General features: G+C 35.4%; 1 protein-coding gene across 2 annotated transcripts in view; it reads right to left on the bottom strand.

The window, feature by feature from the left end:
- The window catches only part of ttc7a (tetratricopeptide repeat domain 7A), a 78,225-nt gene that overhangs the window by 46,145 nt on the left and 12,106 nt on the right, over nt 1–19,974 (bottom strand). For both annotated transcript variants that reach the window (XM_056470705.1, XM_056470706.1), the window contains exons 4-8: nt 11,267–11,397; nt 10,890–11,014; nt 7,584–7,662; nt 7,327–7,496; nt 1,399–1,462 (exon numbers count right to left, since the gene is read on the bottom strand). In XM_056470705.1, coding sequence (XP_056326680.1) covers nt 1,399–1,462; nt 7,327–7,496; nt 7,584–7,662; nt 10,890–11,014; nt 11,267–11,397 — 569 coding nt within the window. The remainder of the gene's footprint in view (nt 1–1,398; nt 1,463–7,326; nt 7,497–7,583; nt 7,663–10,889; nt 11,015–11,266; nt 11,398–19,974) is intronic.

The following is a 19,974-nucleotide window of genomic DNA, read 5'->3' as shown; positions in this document are numbered from 1 at the left end:
ACATCATTGTTTCTCTGTAATATCCAACTTAAATTTTTTTAAATGCAAACAATAATTACAAAGAAATTAATTCATTAAATCAAACAAGACATTTTAGTAAGTAGAAAAACTGAACTAGTATTTTTAGTATCCATTGTCCGTTAAAATCCTTAACGTCATAGATCTGTACTATCATGCAGAATATACATTACAATCTTGTCTCGCTGTAAAAACTAATATATTTTTTCTTATATACATATACATATATATACACACACACATACATTCACACACACATATATATATATATATATATATATATATATATATATATATATATATATATATATATATATATATATATATATATATACATATATAAACATATACATATATATTTACACATAGAATTTTTTTTCTTTTTAAAATAATTTTTAATAATTTCTTTTTCAAGTAAAAATTAATAAACCCCCTTTGAATTTTGAAAAAATTTAAATATTTCCTAAATGATGTTTAACAGAGCAAGGAAATTTTCACAGTATGTCTGATAATATTTTTTCTTCAGGAGAACGTCTTATTTGATTTATTTCGTCTAGAATAAAAGCAGTTTTTAATTTTTTAAAACCCATTTTAAGTTCAAAATTATTAGCCCCTTAAAGCTGTATTTTTTTTTTGCAATAGACTACAGAACAAACCATCATTATACAATAACTTAGCCTAATTACCTTAACCTGCCTAGTTAACTTAATTAACCTAGTTAAGCCTTTAAATGTCACTTTAATCTGTATAGAAGTGTCTTGAAAAATATCTATTAAAATATTATTTACTGTCATCATGGCAAAGGTAAAATCAATAAAGGTAAAATAAATTAAGGTAAAATAAGTTATTAGAAATGAGTTATTAAAACTATTATGTTTAGAAATGTGCTAAAAAAAATCTTCTCCATTAAACAGAAATTGAGAAAAAAAAAATAAACAGGGAGGCTAATAATTCTGACTTGAACTATATATATATTATATATATAATAATATATTATATATAATAAATAGTTATTAATATTATTTATATTATGATATATTACATATTATATAATGCTTCAAAAATACTTCTATTTTTTTTACATTTACTGATGACTTTTGTCATACTTAATTAATTATGCTGTATTCATCATCATGGGGCATCCAAATGAATTTAAATTAATTTGGACAATTTAGAGGTCACTTTAGAACTTTATAAATATGAATAATTATTCCACCAAACAAATTGCAGCATATGGGTTTGCAACAATGAGTAAATTATAAAGAAATTATACAGCATTCCATATATATTTCTGCAATAGTTCCAAATATGCAGTTAATGTAAAGAGAGGTCATAACACATCATGTTAAAGAAGAAAAGAAGAATGTGAAAATGCCTCACCATTGATTCTGTGATGAGGAGAACCAGCACCGCCTCTTCAACCACGTCCTTTGGACAGAAAGCTCTGCAGTGTGGCAACAGGAAAAGGAAAAAACACATCACAAAGGTGTGTGTTAGTGTGCCAGTCTCTAGTTACACATATCAATTCTGTAACAGAGCTCTCTAGACCTACACTACCATCCTCAGAGTGGTTTCTTTATTTTATTTTTACTGATTGTTTTTGGTATTCTGAACAACTTTTACTTTCTTTCCAGACACTACTTTCTCTTATCCCTTCAGTCCATCTCATGCCTTCATCTTACTTCCTTCAATACGACCAAAATTCTTGACAAAGCATGTTTCAGAAGGTGTACCATGAATGCTAAACTGGGCTGTTCCTTTCATCTGTCATCATTTCCATACCTCAGACATACCCTCAAATGTCTCTCTGTTTTTTTATCTCTCCTGCATTTTTCCTTTCTCTGTTTGGCTTCAGCAGACTCACAGGTACAGTTACAGTATGTTTTATTCACAACACAGCATTCCGCCGTGTCCTGAATATCAAATCAGGCAAACAAACCCCTGCACTGCCCTCTGCTCGCCTCCTTGTTCACTTCTCTCTGATTCTAATGATCGATCTGTATTGTCAAGTATAGCTAAAAACAATACAATTTAATGATATGAATGAGATTTACTGTACATTTAACTGCTAAAATGAACTGTTATTATGCTCGCTTGACATCGGCTGCTCTGTCTGCTATTTCACAACATCACTAGAAAACCCCGGCAACTTACATACAACAGGACATGACAGCGATGTGCTTAAACATGCTAGAAATATGTAAAACATTTACACAACTTGTAAACCATGCTAGCTATATGTTAAAATAAGCTTGAAAAAAGCAACGTGCTAAAACTTGTTAGAAACTTGTTGCGACATGCTAAAAATGTGTCAGCGTCATACCAAATCATAACAAGTAAGAAAAGTATAGAAACACTATACTGCATATGCCACATGCCAACTCCCAGCAGAGGCCTACTGGTTATTTAAAAATGTCATCTTTTTGTATGGTTTTCAAGAAATTTAGTTTTATCTGATAGGAACTAAAGTAGTCTAATATGGAACCTTTTTGCCCTTTCTAGGTTTTTGAAGCTCTCCGAGTAAAATTACTCAGATAGCACACATACAGTGGGTACGGAAAGTATTCAGAACCCCTTAATTTTTAAACTCTTTGCTGTATTGCAGCCATTTGCTATCATTAAAGAGCAAAAATCAATAAAAAAGACCCTATTATGGGTTTTTGAAAATGAGCTTCCATACAGTGTGTAACACAGCACTAAACATCCAGTTGAGCTTTAAATCTAAAATAGTACCTTGTTTTAAACTATTGATTCTTTGACAAAATAGTTGACTCAGAGTCGAATAAACTAATCAAGTTGGGTTCGGATCTTTTGTTTGATCGCATCGACGTCGATACGGTACATCACCAAATATGTAGTTCCAGTTAGGGTAAAATGGGAGCGTGCTTTTCCTTCAGACACTAGTGGAGGCGAAGGGGATCACAAGACTGATCATGACGCGAAGATGACGATCACTGACAGATGGAGATTCGGCTGCGGGGAATAAAGGGTTAAAGTTCATTTTCACAACAACACCACTGTATAGCCAACCTAGAGCTACCACATTAAAAATGTCACGCGTGCTTCTTCCTTTACCGATTTTAAATGCGTTTTTGAACTGGCGATCCTCTGCTGTTAGTCTTTTGCTAGGGCCACTATCAGCTGTTCTCACATGCGCGGCGTGGTCAATTCTCAAAATAGTTCAACTTTTTCCACTGTGTGGCTTAATACTGAATGTGTGTCGTTGTTATTACTTGGGGTTAGCTTTAAGAGTAGAGTAATATGTTGGTGTTTAACTGCATTGCTTTATTGCATTCCTGCATCTGGCTCTCACATACTTTCTGCTGCTTCATACTGTAGCCGTGATGGGCATTTCTCTCTGTCTCGTGCAGAAGGCAGTCGACTAATCGCAATAGACTGGATCATCGGTCCAATCAGCACAGATTAGCTTCGCGCTAAGAAGGGGTTTGGGAACAAATGAATCGCTGAATGATTCATATGGGAGTCGTTGGGATAACTAGGTAAAAATAAATGCATATTATAAGACAATGAAAGTGTTTTTTGACCTTGCATGCATATCAGCATGTTGTTGGAGACCCCTATAACCAAAATAGGGGCTCTTTAAGTTCATTTTTTTCCTCATTAATGTACGCACTCATATTGACAGAAAAACACAGAATTGTTGACATTTTTGCTAATTTATTGAAAAAGAAAATTTGAAATATCACATGGTCTTAAATATTCAGACCCTTTGCTGTAACACTCATACATTTAAATCAGGTGCTGTCCATTTCTTCTGATCATCCATGAGATGCTTCTACACCTTCATTTAAGTCCTGCTGTGTTGATTATACTGATTGGACTTGATTAGGAAAGCCACACACCTTTCTATATAAGACCTTACAGCTCATAGTGCATGTCAGAGCAAATGAGAATCATGAGGTCAAAGAAACTGCTAGAAAAGCTCAGAGACAGGATAGTGGCAAGGCAAGGATCTGACCAAGGTTACAAAAAATTCTGCTGCACTTAATCTTCCTAAGAGCATAGTGGCCTTCATAATCCTTAAATGGAAGACGTTTGGATGACCAGAACCCTCCCTAGATATAGCCATCTGGCCAAACTGAGCTATGGGGGGAGAAGAGCCTCATGAAAGAGGTAAAGAATAACCCAAAGAGTTTTGAGATGCAGTCAGGAGAAAGTTGTAAAAAGCCAACTATCACTGCAGCCCTCCACCATTCTGGGCTTTATGGCAGAGTGGCCAGACGGAAGCCTCTCCTCAGTGCAAGACACATGAAGGACTGAATGAAGTTTGCTAAAAAAAACACCTGAAGTATTCTCTGGTCTGATGAGACCAAGATAGAACTATTTGGCCTCATCAGTTGTCCAATACAGTCCCCCCAGTGTTTTTCAGCTGCAGGAAGAGGACGACTGGTTGCAATCGAGGTAAAGATGTATGCGGATGAAAACCTTCTCCAGAGTGCTCAGGACCTTAGACTGGACTGAAGGTTTACCTTCCAACAAGACAATGACCCTAAGCATACAGCTAAAATAACGAAGGAGGGGCTTCACAACAACTCTGTGACTGTTCTTGAAGGGCCCAGCAGGAGCCCTGAGTTAAACCCAATTGAGCATCTCTGGAGTAGACATGGAACGATAACCATTTTCAAGGTATACCGCAGTTTGGAAAATCAAGGTTTTAAAACCGCTAAAAATTTCTGTAATACCGTTCCTTAGTTATGTGTGAGATTTTTTTATTTACATTTTTTTGTTTTGTTTTTTAGGACGACAGTATCTCCAACAGAAAAAAAAATATCCAAAGATACCGTTTTAAATTGTAAAGAAATCTGTGTTTTTAAAACGAAAGAAGACAGCAGAAGTCAATGGTTCATTTTCATTATTCAGCCTGTCATGTTTACTGTTCCAAAATATTATATATTGTGTTCAAAGGGGAACATATTTTTTTACCCAGACATTTAAAAAGAATATATTTTAGAGCAGTACTCACAATACTGTGATACCGTGAAACGTGACATTTTTATCCAAAGTTATCATATCGTCAGAATCTTATACCGGCCCATGCCTTCTCTGGAGAGACCTAAAAATGGCTGTCCACCAATGTTTACTATCCAACCTGACAGAACTGTAGAGGAAGTTCTGTGTTTTATTTTATTCGAGCTTTATTCGAGTTTTGGGCCATAACAATCTGCAAAGAGGAATGGCAGAGGATCCCCAAATCCAGGTGTGAAAAACTTGTTGCATCTTTCCCAAAAAGAAATGTTTTGCTCTTATAATAAATCTGCAAAAATGTCAACAATTCTGTGCTTTACTGTCATTATGGGGTGCTGTGTTACTGACGAGATCGTAAGTGATTTTAGCAAATGGCTGCAATATAACAAAAAGTGAAAAATTTAAGGTGGTCTGAATATATTCCGTACCCACTGTACATCTGCAAGGCATATTTGGAGCGTTTGCTCTGGAAAACATGCTGTGTACAAAGTTCTGTACTGTATGTACAAAAGCACCTTAAAGACATATATTTTTAATGTTTATTAGACATCAGACAGGAGACATCTAAGATTCCTTTTTTGCTTTTAATTTGTAATTGTGTCAAAAATATGATAACACTTTATAATAACTACACATTATGAATCATTTAATAAGCATTAACATCAAGTGAATTCATTATTTCTTAAGCATTAACTCTACATTAGTAAATGTTAGTAAGCAGTTTATAACTGCAGCTACAATTGCTGTATTCTTGACTTATAACCACATTTATAATGTGCTCAATAATTGCACTTTCATAATTTGTGACTGGTTGATTTCATTACTAAGTTAAGTATTGCATTATTTACAAACCATTTGTATTTAAGAGTAGATGGTGGTTTTTAATATCATTTAGAATGAGTTAATAAATGATTAATAAACATTTATATATCCTATTGTTCAGGCATATAGTAATGGTTACTATGTATGTTAAAAAATGCTTCATTAACTCAACTTCATCCAGTTTTGTGACCTAATCTGAAGTAAGGACTATTTATGCTTTATAAAACCCTTATGAATGACAATTAAAGGCTCAGGCTTGCAATCTTATCTAAAAAGTAAAATAACTGTAAACTTTAAACTGTTGAATAACTGGAGTGTCAAAATACGACATAAAATTTAACAATATAATAGGATGCAATGTTTAAACTGTACAGTAATTTTACTTAGATAAGGTTGCAAAGATTTTTTTTATTTGATACAGTTTCATTTGTGTATCTTCAAATTAATAGAAACTAACAAAGTCGTTTATGTTTTTTTTTCTGTTTAGAATATAACTGAGCCTTTAATTGCCATTTATAAGGGATTTAAAAAGCATAAATAGTCCTCACTTTAGATCAGGCCACAAAACTGGATGAAGTTGAGTAAATAAAGCATTTCTTAACATACAAATACACTATCAGTATATGTCTGAATAATAAGAATTATAAATGTTAATTTGAATAGTTTATTAATCATTTACTAGCTCATTCTGAAAAATCTTTAAAAACCACCAACTATTCTTAATTAACTGGTTTGTAAATAATGCAATACTTAATTTAGTAATGAAAAATAAATCATTAACAAAGTATGAAAACACAATCATTAGGCATTATAAATGTGCTAATAAGCATGGCCAGACCGAATCTGCTGAGGTTTTTTGCTATTTCTGCGGAGAAATTTAGTAAAAATCTGCGGATTTCTGTGGAATTATTTTGTGAGTATTATAACTAAGACCTTAATATGTGAAATAAAAAGTAATACCTTTTTAACTTTTATTTAATGTTTAAATTGCAAATCCAATTAGATCCACATTATTTGGTAAACAAAGCAAGTCTCTCATATAATATATCTACTAAAAGACAGAAAATATTACTGTACAAACTGCATTGTACATAAATAAGATGAACATTTTCATATTACTCAATAATATTACTGAAATTAATTGAAAAACTGAATAAATATAGATTTACACACATTTACTCAAGTAAATAAACAGAATTAATGAGGGGCTAAAAATCTGTGGAAAATCTGCGGAATTCTGCGCGTGCAGATTCCGTGTGGGCCTACTCATAAGTCAAGAATAGAGTATTTGTGGCTGCAGTTATAAACTGCTTACTAACATTTATTAATGTAGAGTTATTGCTTAACAGATTATGAATTCACTATTTGCTAATGCTTAATAAATGATTCATAGTGTGTAGTTATTATAAAGTGTTACCAGAAATAGCTTTTATTATACAAATGTATTAAAAAAGAGATAAAAATAAAGAGAATAGGAAAGGGACAAAATAAGAGGCTGACCCCTCAGTGCTGTAGCGCTGTGGTGGTCTGGACGAAGGGTAGATGGCATCCTTGGGATGTGTGGCTCCTTCTTTCTTCAGCCATCCAGGTGGCGGGGGAGAAAGTGGACCCCAGTAAGCGTCCTCACACACTGAACCCAGTAACACCTCTGCAAGCCTGCGTGCGACCGTCTAAACAGCATGACGCAACGGGCAATTACACCAACAGTCAGTGTGTGTCTGTGATAATCAAAAATCTAATTTATACACAGATCTCACCTTGCGAAAACTCTGAGACCCCCGACTCTCCACAGCCCTCAAGACTCGCCGCAGCTGGTGTGTACCCTGAGCCAAGTGACTAACACACATGCATGAAAAATGATTGATGAAATGTAAACAAAATTAGATCATGAGAGAGCAAGATAACACTGATCATGTTTATATCACATCTAAATGGGATTGTGTCACTTATTAAAACGAGAGCAGATGAAAATTATATATTATAATCATTCTAATAGCTAAGTTGGGAATAATTCCACTGTGTGTTCCTTATATTGTTTACCACAGCACAAAGGTTTGGTAAGATTTTCAGGAAGATTAAATAAATCAATAATTGAAGTATCCTTAAAAATGCAGAACAGTTTCAACTTAAGCAACAATAATATGAAATATTACAACAACAAATAAGCAATAACACTAGTATTAAATATATTAGGAAGATTTCTGCGTTACATCTCTAAACTATGTGGAATTGCATGAATCAGAAATGTAAAGAAAGGAGAAATGCAACTGAGAAGACTTTAAGACACTAGATGACCAGAAACCTGCCCAATTTCATTATAAGATTCACTGCACATGTAATATATTTTACAGGCTTAATGTGTACAAATATTCCTTTCATAAAAGTATGTAACCTACTCTACCGGTCGAAAGTTTGGGGCCAGTTTTTTTTTATGATGCAAGGAAATGATTCTGTTCATCAAAGAGGCATTTATTAAATGTAAAAAAATTGTTAAATTGTTTAATATTTATTGAAATTTTAAATAACTGCTTTCTTATTGTATGTAGTTTTAAATGAAATTATTACTTCAGTCATTGTTGCTTTTATTACTATTTCCAAAAATAATATTAATAATAATAATAACAATAATAACAACTAATATTAGAGTGATTTCTGAAGGATCATGTGACTGAGGGCCGGAGTAATAAAGCTGAAAATTCATCTTTAAAATCAATGGAATAAATTATTAAATTAAATTCTAAACAACTTTTGATCAGTTTTTTTATAGTGTAATAACATTTCACAATTTTACAATTTGTACTGTATTTTTGATAAAATTAATGCAGCCTTGGTGAGCAGCATTCACTTATTTTAAAGCATTTAAGAATCGTACTAATCCCAAACTTTTTTGACCGGTGGTTTATATATTTTTTCCTTTTCTTTTTTGAACATCCACTTAACCCTTGTGCACTGTTCAAATTTACTACCCATTTGTTATGTTAGGGATGAAAACATCCACTGAAATAAACTGCTGTTGAAAAATTCAACTGCTGTTGAAACTGCTGCTGAAAAATTACAGAATTTAAACTTTTTATTTGACAAGTTCACAATGATGTCACTGATTTGGTGAAAAAAAAAAACACAAAATAATATTTTCAATAAAAAAAGTAATTGTGGAATGGATTTTTTTAAACCGTCACAGTCTTGTACGATGAGTAACAACATTGGCTTTGATGCATGGTTAGATTTTCATTTTTTCTTCCTAATTTACTGTTGGTGGATGTTTTTGGTCTATTGACTTCCATTATAACCACATTTGATAGTGCATGAATACACAGTCTTTGTTTTCATTTACTCCATGTAGTTCTGAGAGCTGAGATTCATATTTAGATTTTCTCAGACACATCAAGGTAAGTGGATAAAGGTCACTCTTACACTCACAGACACGTACACACACTTTATTTGCTATTACACTCAATATAAAATGCTTTTTTTTTTTGCACAGGCACCGTGTTTGTGCATCTAAAGGATTAATAGTGCCAACTGATGATCAACAGTAAAAAATTACAAATTTTACTTCTTCCCAATAGGGAAAACCACCAACAATCAAAAATGCATGATTATATGGTGTTACGGTTTTGTAATCAAAAAAATGTGGTTATAATGGAAGTCAAAGGGGCAAAAACAGCCACCAACAGTAAATTAGGGAGAAATTAGGGATTACGCCTCACACCCAGCACACTACCTGTTTGAACTGTTACAGTCTGGTTGATGCTTCTGAGCACCAAGCACAAAAACAGCCAGACACAGGAAAAGTTTCTTTCCTCAGGCTGGCTACCTTATGAACAGTTAAATATTCCCCTACTGTGCAATAAATATGTGCAATACTTTCTCATACGCACTTGTACACAGCACCTTATATCAATATACAATGCAATACTTTCTACATTCGTACTTGTACACAGCACCTTATAACCTGTATATTTATAACAATTTATAACAATCTGTACATACAACTCAACATCCAGGTTTCTTGACTAACCGCATCTGTTTAATGTTTATCTTTTTTTTATTTTTATTTTTTTCATATTTATTTTGTGTTGTCACTTGTCACTTTATGTACACTGTAAGCTTCTGTAGCCAAAACAAATTCCTTGTGTGTGTGAAGCACACTTGGCAATAAAACTGATTCTGATTCTAAAAAAAAATAAAAAATCAATCAAAAACAATGCATCAAAGGCAATGTTGTTTCACATGTCTAAGACTTTGATAAAAGGTAAAAGAAAATCCACTCCACAATTACATTTTATATAGAAAATACGTCAATTTATGTGTTTTTTCACCAAATCAGTGACATCATTTATAAATTTGGAAATTAAAGAGTTAAAATCCTGTAATATTTTAAAACATTTAGTAGTTTTGATCAGGACTGAGGTTGATTAACATATTTATGTTTTTTTATGTTTATGTTTTTTTCATATATTTAATAGTTTTTTTTTCTGATGCATTTAATGTAGTTTATTTTAGTGGATGTTTTCATCTCTAACATAACAAAGGGGTAGTATGTTTGCCCAGAGTGTATCATTGAGGTTTTTTTTTTTAATTCAAAGTATTTTCTCAAAATATGTGTCAAAATAGGATTTGTCACCAAAAATCATTCTGCTAGTTGAAACAGAAAAAGTTATGGCCAAATTAAGACTCAAAAATCACACCAGAAGGGATGAAAACATTCCCAGCAGCACATAAGGGTTAAAACAAATTACTTACATTATTAATGACAATATAGAATTAATGTTCATTTTACAATTAATTCATTTAGTTATTTAATTACTATGCTGTATGACATTAAAAAGCCAACTCCACAAAAAAAAAAGACATCATGTGAAACCATCTATGTGAAAATGCTGACACCTGCTGGACATTATTGGGACATCCACTGCACGCATTGATCATGTTGACATGAGAATACCAGCAGTGTTTACACACGCCCCAGTTATATACACACATAAAGTCCATAAATGGATAAAAGTCAACATGTGGTCTGAAGACTGTGTGTACAGTGTGAATTGTGGGTTCAAGCTCACCCTTTCCTCAACAGTGACAGGTATGCACTCTGAAGAGCGGCCTGCAGGAAAAAGCCTGGGTCCAAATCAAAATGAGGGACTGATGAACTGCTTTTAGCTGTTTTGGAACTTGGCGTGCAAACAGTCTAATGAACAGGACAGATACCATAGCAAGATGTAATGGTCATTGCAGACAGCTAATAAATAAATAGAAATGTACATTGATTTTTCTATATTATAGGCAGACAGACACAGAGAAGCACACGGATTTATGAGGAACAAGGGGCTTTTTTCATTTAAATAATTCATGAGACACTGAATATACTATGAGACACTCCACAATACTTGGATACATGTCTACATTTGAAAGAAATATTCTAAATCAGTCCCTCACAAACCTTGTCAAGCTCTTGGAGGTACAGCAGGCCAGCATCACAGGCCATGAGATAAAAGGTTTGGCATTCTTCTTCTCTCTCAGACAGCCTAACACGAGAAGCACCTGATGTAGACTGATGATCCAAAGACAAGCCTATATGGAGAACAAATTGAGATCCACGTCAAGAAATTTAAGCTTACTACTGTACAAAAGATAATGAAATATAGTTTGACCCAAGAGCACTTGTTGCACAAAATGGGGTCTGTTAAACAAAATAAGTTAAACAACTTTGGGTTGTTTGCCAGTGATAGGTTCCAGCTGGAAGGGCATCTGCTGTGTAAAACATATGCTGGATAAGTTGGCGGTTCATTCCACCGTGGCGACCCCAGATTAATAAAGGGACTAAGCCGAAAAGAAAATGAATGAATGAATGAACTCTGGGTTGCAAAGTTTCAGTTTGACAAAACCAAACAAATCCAACCAGGTTAAGATCAGGTTAAGTTGTTTCTCAATGCTTGGCGTAAACTTTCACTGTAAATTTCGGGTTTAACTCACAATTTGAAATTAACTCTAGACTCTACGCACCTGAACGTGACACATGCACCAAGCAGCCAATCACACGACACATGATAGAAAGTCAGAGCATATCACTTCTCTCTTATACACTCACCAGCCAGTTTATTTGGTAATGCATGATTCTATCATGTCAATATGGACTAAAATCTCTGAGGAATATTTCCAGTACCTTGTTGAATCTATGCCACAAAGGATTAAGGCAGTTCTATAGGCAAAAGGGGGTCCAACAACCCGGTACAAGTAAGGTGTACCTAATAAAGTGGCTGGTGAATGTAGATAGATACTGTATCATATCACATCAAGATATCATTATCAGAAATGTAATTAATTAAAACATATCTACAACACTGTAAACACTGCTGATGCTGAGAAAGTTTGAGAAAGCAACTAAAAGCTAATATTATTTGATAAAGAATTGACGCTCTGATCCTGTTTCAGTCCTTCATGGTGTTCCTCAAGGGTCAGTATTGGGGCCACTTTTACTTATTATTTAAATCTTACCTCTAGGTCATATATTTTGTTCTTTTGGCATACATTTTCCTTTTTATGCAGACGATACCCAAGTTTATATCTCCACAAAACCTACAACATCTCACCCCTCCTTCTGACCTTACTAAATATTTACATGAGATTAATATATGGATGCCTTATAGTTTCTTAAAGTTAAAGGTCAGTAAAACTGAAGCTCTTCTGGTTGGCTCTAAATATGTTTTATCCAAAGCTCAATCTTTTAACCTGTTTATTGATAACTCCCCAGTCAATTTCTCAACCCACGTGAAAAGTCTTGGAGTTATACTGGATGGCATGCTTTCGTTTGGTTCTCATATTAGTAATATCTCACGTTCTGCCTTTTTTCATTTGTTTAACATTGCAAGACTTCGCCCTTCACAACAAAGTGCTTGTTCATGCTTTGGTTACATCGCGGATTGATTACTGTAACTCTCTCCTATCTGACCTTCCTGATAAACAACTTCATAGACTACAGTTAATTCAGAATTCAGCGGCTAGGATTGTTACCTGCTCGCGTACTTCTGATCACATAACTCCAATTCTCTTTCACCTTCACTGGCTCCCTGTTCACTATCGTATACAATACAAAATCCTCCTCTTAACATACAAAGCTCTTCATAACCTGGCCCCTCACTATCTTTCTGATCTTCTTCTTTTGTACACTCGTTTGCGCTCACTGAGATCATCTTCTGCTGAACCGTTATCTGTCCCAAACTTAAAGATGAAGTCATTTGGTGGCAGGGCTTTTAGTTGTACAGTACCAAAGTTATGGAATTCCCTGCCTTTGCACATTTGCCAGATGGACTCTATTTACAATTTTAAATCTCAGATAAAAACTTTTTTGTTTAGGATAGCTTTTAATGATTTGCTGGTTTAATATTATGCTGATTGTTATTTTTACTGCTTGTATTTTTATGATGTGCTTGTGATCTACTGTAAGGTGTCCTTGAGTGCTTTGAAAGCCACCTAAAATAAAAGGTATTATAATTATTATTATATATATGCAAATCTGAAAGTAAAATCACAACAAATCTATATTTACAACTACTACAAACTACACTCCCAATTTCACAAAATATAGGACGTAAATGCAATCAAATTAAGAATTTGTGACTTGCTGATTCTGTTTAGCCTTTATTGTATTGACAAATGTACAAAAGAAAGATTTTCAATGTGTTTTCAGTATAAAAACATATAAACAACTTTTAATTTTGATGGCTGTTACAAAGTTGGGACAGTGACAAATTTTCCTCAGCATATATGGTCACATCAGCCTTCATTTTAATTTAATCATTTAATCTTCATCTGTTTATTGAGGATGTTAACTCTTAAATGTTAAATCTTTGCCAATTCTGACTATACAAACTTCGCTCAACAGTCAGTGGTCATCTTTATCCGTTGCTTTATTTTATGATGGTCCAATAGGGGACATAACTGAACCATTCAATTACATTCACTCTGTAACTAAGAAACCACACTGCTGTAGCACTTGTAGGATGAGTCTTGATCAAATAATTATATACTTTCCATGAATAACATCTTCTTGATGGCAGTATGTCTCTGTGCTAGCTCAATAAAAGCCACCATGTCAACAGTATCTTTGAACATAGGTCAGTAACTAATGCCATTTGCTCTGCTGCTCCCCCAACCATAAAGGACGTTTGCTTTTTGCATCTGTCTCTTTAACCCTAAAACAGGTTGAAATGTGGACTCCACTGAGATGATTGTTGTCACACAAATACCTTTACATCACAGAACTGGGGCCTCATGTATCAACGCTGTGTACAGACAAAAACTTTGTGTACGCCAGATTTCACGCTCATGTTTGGATTTACTAACGATGAAATTAACGTGAGAATGTGCGTTGGTCCACGCCAACTTCATGTCTGGCGTACGTGTATTTCTTGCGTGTGTTTGTTTAATTTCCATTGGCGACTCCTAGAGGCAATGATGTTAAGTTGCAAACTACAAAGTATCTTTGAGCCGTGCAATGCCAGCTGTATGGGACGGGATCATCCGCACGTCTAGCAGATATATAAGGTTTTCATATCATAAAGTTGATCAGCCAAACATTAAAGCGCAATTTGCAGCGATCGCTGGTTTTCTCAATGTAATCGGAGTGATGGACTGCACGCACATTACTATAAAGGTGCCATCTGAAGACGAAATTGCATACGTGAATCGAAAACATTTCCATTCAATAAATGTGCAAATAATATGTGATGCTCAAATGCGCTTAACAAACATTGTAGCAACATGGCCTTGGTCAACCCATGAATAATTCATCCTCACAAACAGCATAGTTGGGATGAGGCTCCAAGGTGGCAGGCACTCGGTCAGTTGTAGAGTGGGCGATTGGGCAGCTGAAATGCTGGTGGCGCTGCCTTGATAAGAGCGGAGTGGTGCTGCTATACCGCCCTAACATAGTGTTCCTCTAATACATCTGTGTCTCCCACAGACACAGATACTACTCCAGACAGTAAAGTGTCACCCACAGTTAAGGCAACTGTCTCCTCAAAGGGTGTTAGTTCAGCATCCCCTGTTCCTCCACCTGTTTAGTCCACACTTTGACGGTGTGCCACTGTTCTCCTCTTAACCTGCACCTTTACATCGGACTATTTCTTTGTTAATTTGCATACAGTGCGATGTTCAGACCCCACTGCGTTAACCGCGTCAGCTAAACTCTCCCACTTTTTTCTTTTGTTATTAATCCCGGAGGACAAACTTGCAAATAACAGTTTTTCTCCAGTCTACCTCCGATAGGAGCACCTCCAATTCACATTCTGTTAAGTTATTCTTTTTGCTTGCTTTTGCTATTGCTTTTTCGTTTGGTTTTGCCAAAGATGAGTCATTACCATATTTATAAGGGGGAGGAGGCAGGGAGGGGTTTTGCGCTCGTGCACGTGCGCTCAGTTTCACGCTAATTCGGATGTACAGAGAATATGCGTGGGATTCTGCATACGCAGTGTTTCATACATCTGAATTTTTTACTGCATACGCACATTTACAGCTTTGTCCGTACACAATGTTTTAGTATTGATGGAACGCAAGTCTGGTCTATAGTTTTCACCATGTGGAACAAAGATTCATGCTGCGTTTTTTTATGCAGCAGCATATTGTCTTAAATGGCAGCACAACATGACAGTTGTTCAAGCAATGTCTTATGAGGGCTTATCGAGCAAATTCAGTATCGAGCATTTCCTGCTTTATTTGCTCAACACAGATTGAGAATTCTCTATTATTGCTATTATTATGTTGATTAAAGTCCTAAATTGTAGATTTTGCATTGAGAAATGTGCTTTTTAATTCTCAGATAACTTTATGTACAAAATGATGAGCCATGATCTAACTTGGCTTGCAAAGACTGCTTCTACTTTTATACCCATTCAACAAAGCCTGCACGTTTTGGCAGATCACCTGCTTATTGTGGATCGTTTCTAAACTATTGAATTTGGACATACTATAACCTTAAAATCCAAATTTGTTTACATTTACACTTTACCTAAAACCAAAAATTCAGTCATCCTTTACTCACTCTTCACTAGTACCAATCTTTACAATCCCTTCATTAGTTTGACTTTCTTTATTCTGCTGAACACAAAAGAATATATTTTCAAGAAAGCCAGAAAAAAGTAACAATTAACGGGTTCCAAGTAAACATCCACGGTTTTCCGCTTCCATTTGTTTTTCCTACTATGGATGTCATGGATGTGGTTACTAGCTTTTAGCTTTTTTCAGAATATCTTCTATTTGTGTTCAACAGAATAAAGAAACTTATGAAGGCACTGTCCCCTCACAGCAAAACGATCTTTGGTTCTAGTCCCAGCTGGGTCAGTTGGCATTTTAGTGAGGAGTTCTCCTAGTGTTGGTGTGGGTTTCCTCCAGTTTCCCCCCACAGTCCAAAGACATGTGCTATAAGTGAATTGAGTGAACAAAATAGGCCATAGTGTATGAGTGTGTGTGTGTGTGTGTGTGTGTGTGTGTGTGTGTGTGTGTGTGTGTGAATATAAGTGCATGGGTGCTTCCCAGTACTGGGTTGCAGCTGGAAGGGCATCTGCTGTGTAAAAACACATGCTGGAAAAGTTGTCTGTTCATTCTGCTGTGGCAACCCCAGATAAATAAGGGACTATGCTGAAGGAAAATTAATGAATGAATAAATTATGGTTTGGAACCACTTGAGGGTGAGTAAATAGTGTCAATTTTCATTTTGGGTGAACTATCCCTTTAAGCTAATAAGAGAAATCTAAAGTTAATGAACAAATCACAGATTCTTGATTTCATTGTAGTTTACAAAACATCAAAACTTTTTAATCAAAATTTTTTGGTATTGGGTTGTACATGATATAAAAATGCAAACAAAGAACAATGATTAGAGAGTCAACCAGATCTTACATGAGAATCGATAAGAAACAACCGACATGTGTCCTACCCTGTTTAACACAGCACTCTTATATTGTGTGGTCTAAATAGCAATTAACATATGGAACGCAAATAAGAAACTGCCACATTTTGCTCCAATAAGATCTAGAAAAGCTCAGGGTCTTCACCAATTACAGCTGAATAGACTGTTTTTGACACATACAACCCCAAATCAGAAAAAGTTGCCAGCATGGAATAAGCAAATAAACAAAGATAATAAGTAGTCCTGAGCCCATGTGGCAATACTGCTAAAAGATGAATAATGCTACGTGATGCAGTGCCATCTGAGGGATCAGAGATCACGGTTGTTCAGCTTAGGCTTGCGTCCTTGTCCTTTATGCTCTGAAATTCCTGCAGATTCCTTTTTTAATGATGTTATGCACTGTTGAAGGTGAAATGTCCAAATGTTGTTCTTCGATGAACATTGTTTTTAAACATGTCAATAATTTTCTCATGTATTTGTTGGCAAACTAGCAGTCCTCTGCCTATCTTTGCTCCTAAAGGACTAGACCAGAGATGGGCAAACTTATAGGGATGGCTGACGTGAAATTGATGTTTCGACACTTTGTACTGATGTCACATGACAAAACTGTTTCAAAACACTAGGTCCCGTGACTAAATCGATTTAAAGCATATGCCATTTCAGAAGCATTTTGAGACCTGGCGAATCTGCATCTGACTGACAGGGTCAGGGAGTAGCCTAGTAGACCATGTGTGTGCACAGAGTGACTGTGGTGCAAATGGCCCGAGTTTGAATACAAATACTCTGAAATTACGACTTGATGTTTTTTAATAATGTTACTTTAAGACCAAAACAAGACATTTATTCACAAAGTGTTCATCTGGATGTTGGACCAATGTTTAAAACGAAACACGTTAAATGAACAGAGTATTTAAAAACTAACATCTATAGCTGCATCGCTCTGGCTTCTAAGCCATCCATACTAGTTAGGAACTCTCACCCCTTCACTATATCACTTGAAACCTCAACTCTACAATGTGGGGTTTAATATCTTAATTTGCCAAATGGTTTCTCTGTTGAAGCTTTTCAAGAGCGATACAGAAAAATTACCACTAGGTGTCACTGTAGAAACTAATTTTCGAGACGTTTGAAAGGGCACATAGTTTACCTCTTTTTTATGATTTAATATTAATATTATGTTTCTTCTGAGTGTGCCAGTTTAGGTTCAGTTTAAAACACAATTCAGATTTTTTTATTATAATGTGTTAAAAAGTGTCATGTTGGGGGCGTGTCCACAGTTCGCTGATTTATGGGTGTGTTGCTTCACATGTAAATTAGTTTCGGCTTCCCGCCAACGTAACAAGAGGGCGGGGCCATGAGCTCACCCGCTCTGCATTTGCAACAGAGTCTGACAGGCAGACTGAGAGAAGGAGCAGGAGTGAGACGTTCAGCAATCAGTCGTACATGTACAACTCGGACACAGACCAAGCAAAGAGTACAAAATCATATGTGTCTTTGTACAGTTTTACAGCCAACTGTGTGCTAGTTTCAAGTTTCGAGATACAGATACCTAAAGATACAACTAATAATTCAGATTAGAGCGATAATGTGGAGAATATTGCTCTTGTGTTGAGCCCAATGAGCCATGCATGTAAAAATAGAGCTAGGGTGTTCCTTTAGTGATATCGCTTCGACTCACGCTGAAAATGGCGGACGTGAATCAACAAACTGAGGATATGATGACGCGCCTGTCAATCAATATTGGTGGGCGGGGGGACCGCACTCCTACGTAAAGTTGCGGTCGGTTTGAAAACCACTCCAATTAGTCCACCATTTTTTATGTTGTTAAATTTAAAAAAAAGCACTGGGTGTGCTCATATCACCCAAATATGACGGTCTATACACCATACATGCACATATGTCTGTCCAAACAGCTTGAAAAAGTAGATTTTTTACCATAGGTGCCCTTTAAAGCTTCTACACATTGGCTTTGACTGTTTCAGTGTTTCACGAAGCTATCGCTTTGCCCACTACAAACTTGATCCTAGAGGGCCGATGTCCTGCAGAGTTTACCACCAACGCTAATCAAATCAATCAGAGAGTAAAATTCTTACTACTACTTTTTAAGAACTTTTTTAAGACTATTTTCATACATTTTAAGACCTCATCACCACTTTAAGTCCCAACCCAGACTCATTCTGAAAAACGTACCTCTACAGACGTTTCTGGAAACCACAAAATACGTCCTGGCGGCACGCTTTTCTGCAGTTTTTATTTTCGCGAATACACAAGAGGCTGCCGTGTACGGTTTTTGAGTTCTCAAATTTCCCTCGTGGGTGCCACCTGCTGTTCTCACATAAACCCACCAGAGGCTGCTGTAGACTGACTTTTTGACAGACTTTTTGACTAACTGAACGAACAATCAACTTCTTTTTTTTAAAAAAAAAAAAGCCCTAGTCTGTTTTTTTTACCTTGTTTTCAGATTTACCACATTCTCACCCTGCTATTTACTTGTTTGTTTTATTTTTTGGATTCTGTTTTGAATGAGCCTGTGTTGTTAAGTCCGGTAACAACCATTGGCGACATTTTAAATATATTCACTACATATTGATTGTAAGAAACTAATCCTCAACTAAAACATTAATTATATACTTTATAAAAATGTTAATCCAGAATGTGTCACCTATAGAACAGCAGAAATAATGGTGCTGCCATTATTGGTTACTGCAGTAAGCAAAGCAGTGTGACATCAAATATGGCAGGATTTTACCAATTTCATAAACTACACAGCATCCCAAAATTCCAAACTGTAATTATATAACTGTATAATCAAAAATTATGCAAAATGCAATACCTTGTAACAGCATTTAAGACTTTTTAAAGGCCTTAAATTACTCTAATTGATTTAGCAACTTTTAATACTTTTTAAGACCCCACGGACAACCTGCAAAAACTCCTGAACACACTAATCAGTGCCTTCAAGATCACAAGAAAGCTACAGGCATGTTTGTGTTAGTGTTGGCCCAAAACTCTGCACGACACCAGCCCTCCAGAATCAAGCTTGCCCAACTCTGGATTAGACATTTCTTGGGCGCTGCTTTTGTACCAAATCATGATTACAATCACCTGTTGACGTCACCTGTTTCAAATCATATCCTTATTTAACCATTTTAACTGATTACTAGCCCTAAATTACTCCTGTCCCAACTTTTTGTGGAATCTGTTGCAGGTCTGAATAAAAACATATTGTCTGCAATGAAATG

The sequence above is a fragment of the Danio aesculapii genome, chromosome 13 (assembly GCF_903798145.1).
Source record: "Danio aesculapii chromosome 13, fDanAes4.1, whole genome shotgun sequence".
NCBI classification, from domain to species: domain Eukaryota; kingdom Metazoa; phylum Chordata; class Actinopteri; order Cypriniformes; family Danionidae; genus Danio; species Danio aesculapii.
Note: the sequence above shows the minus strand (reverse complement) of the source record. Positions and strands in the feature narration are given on the sequence as shown.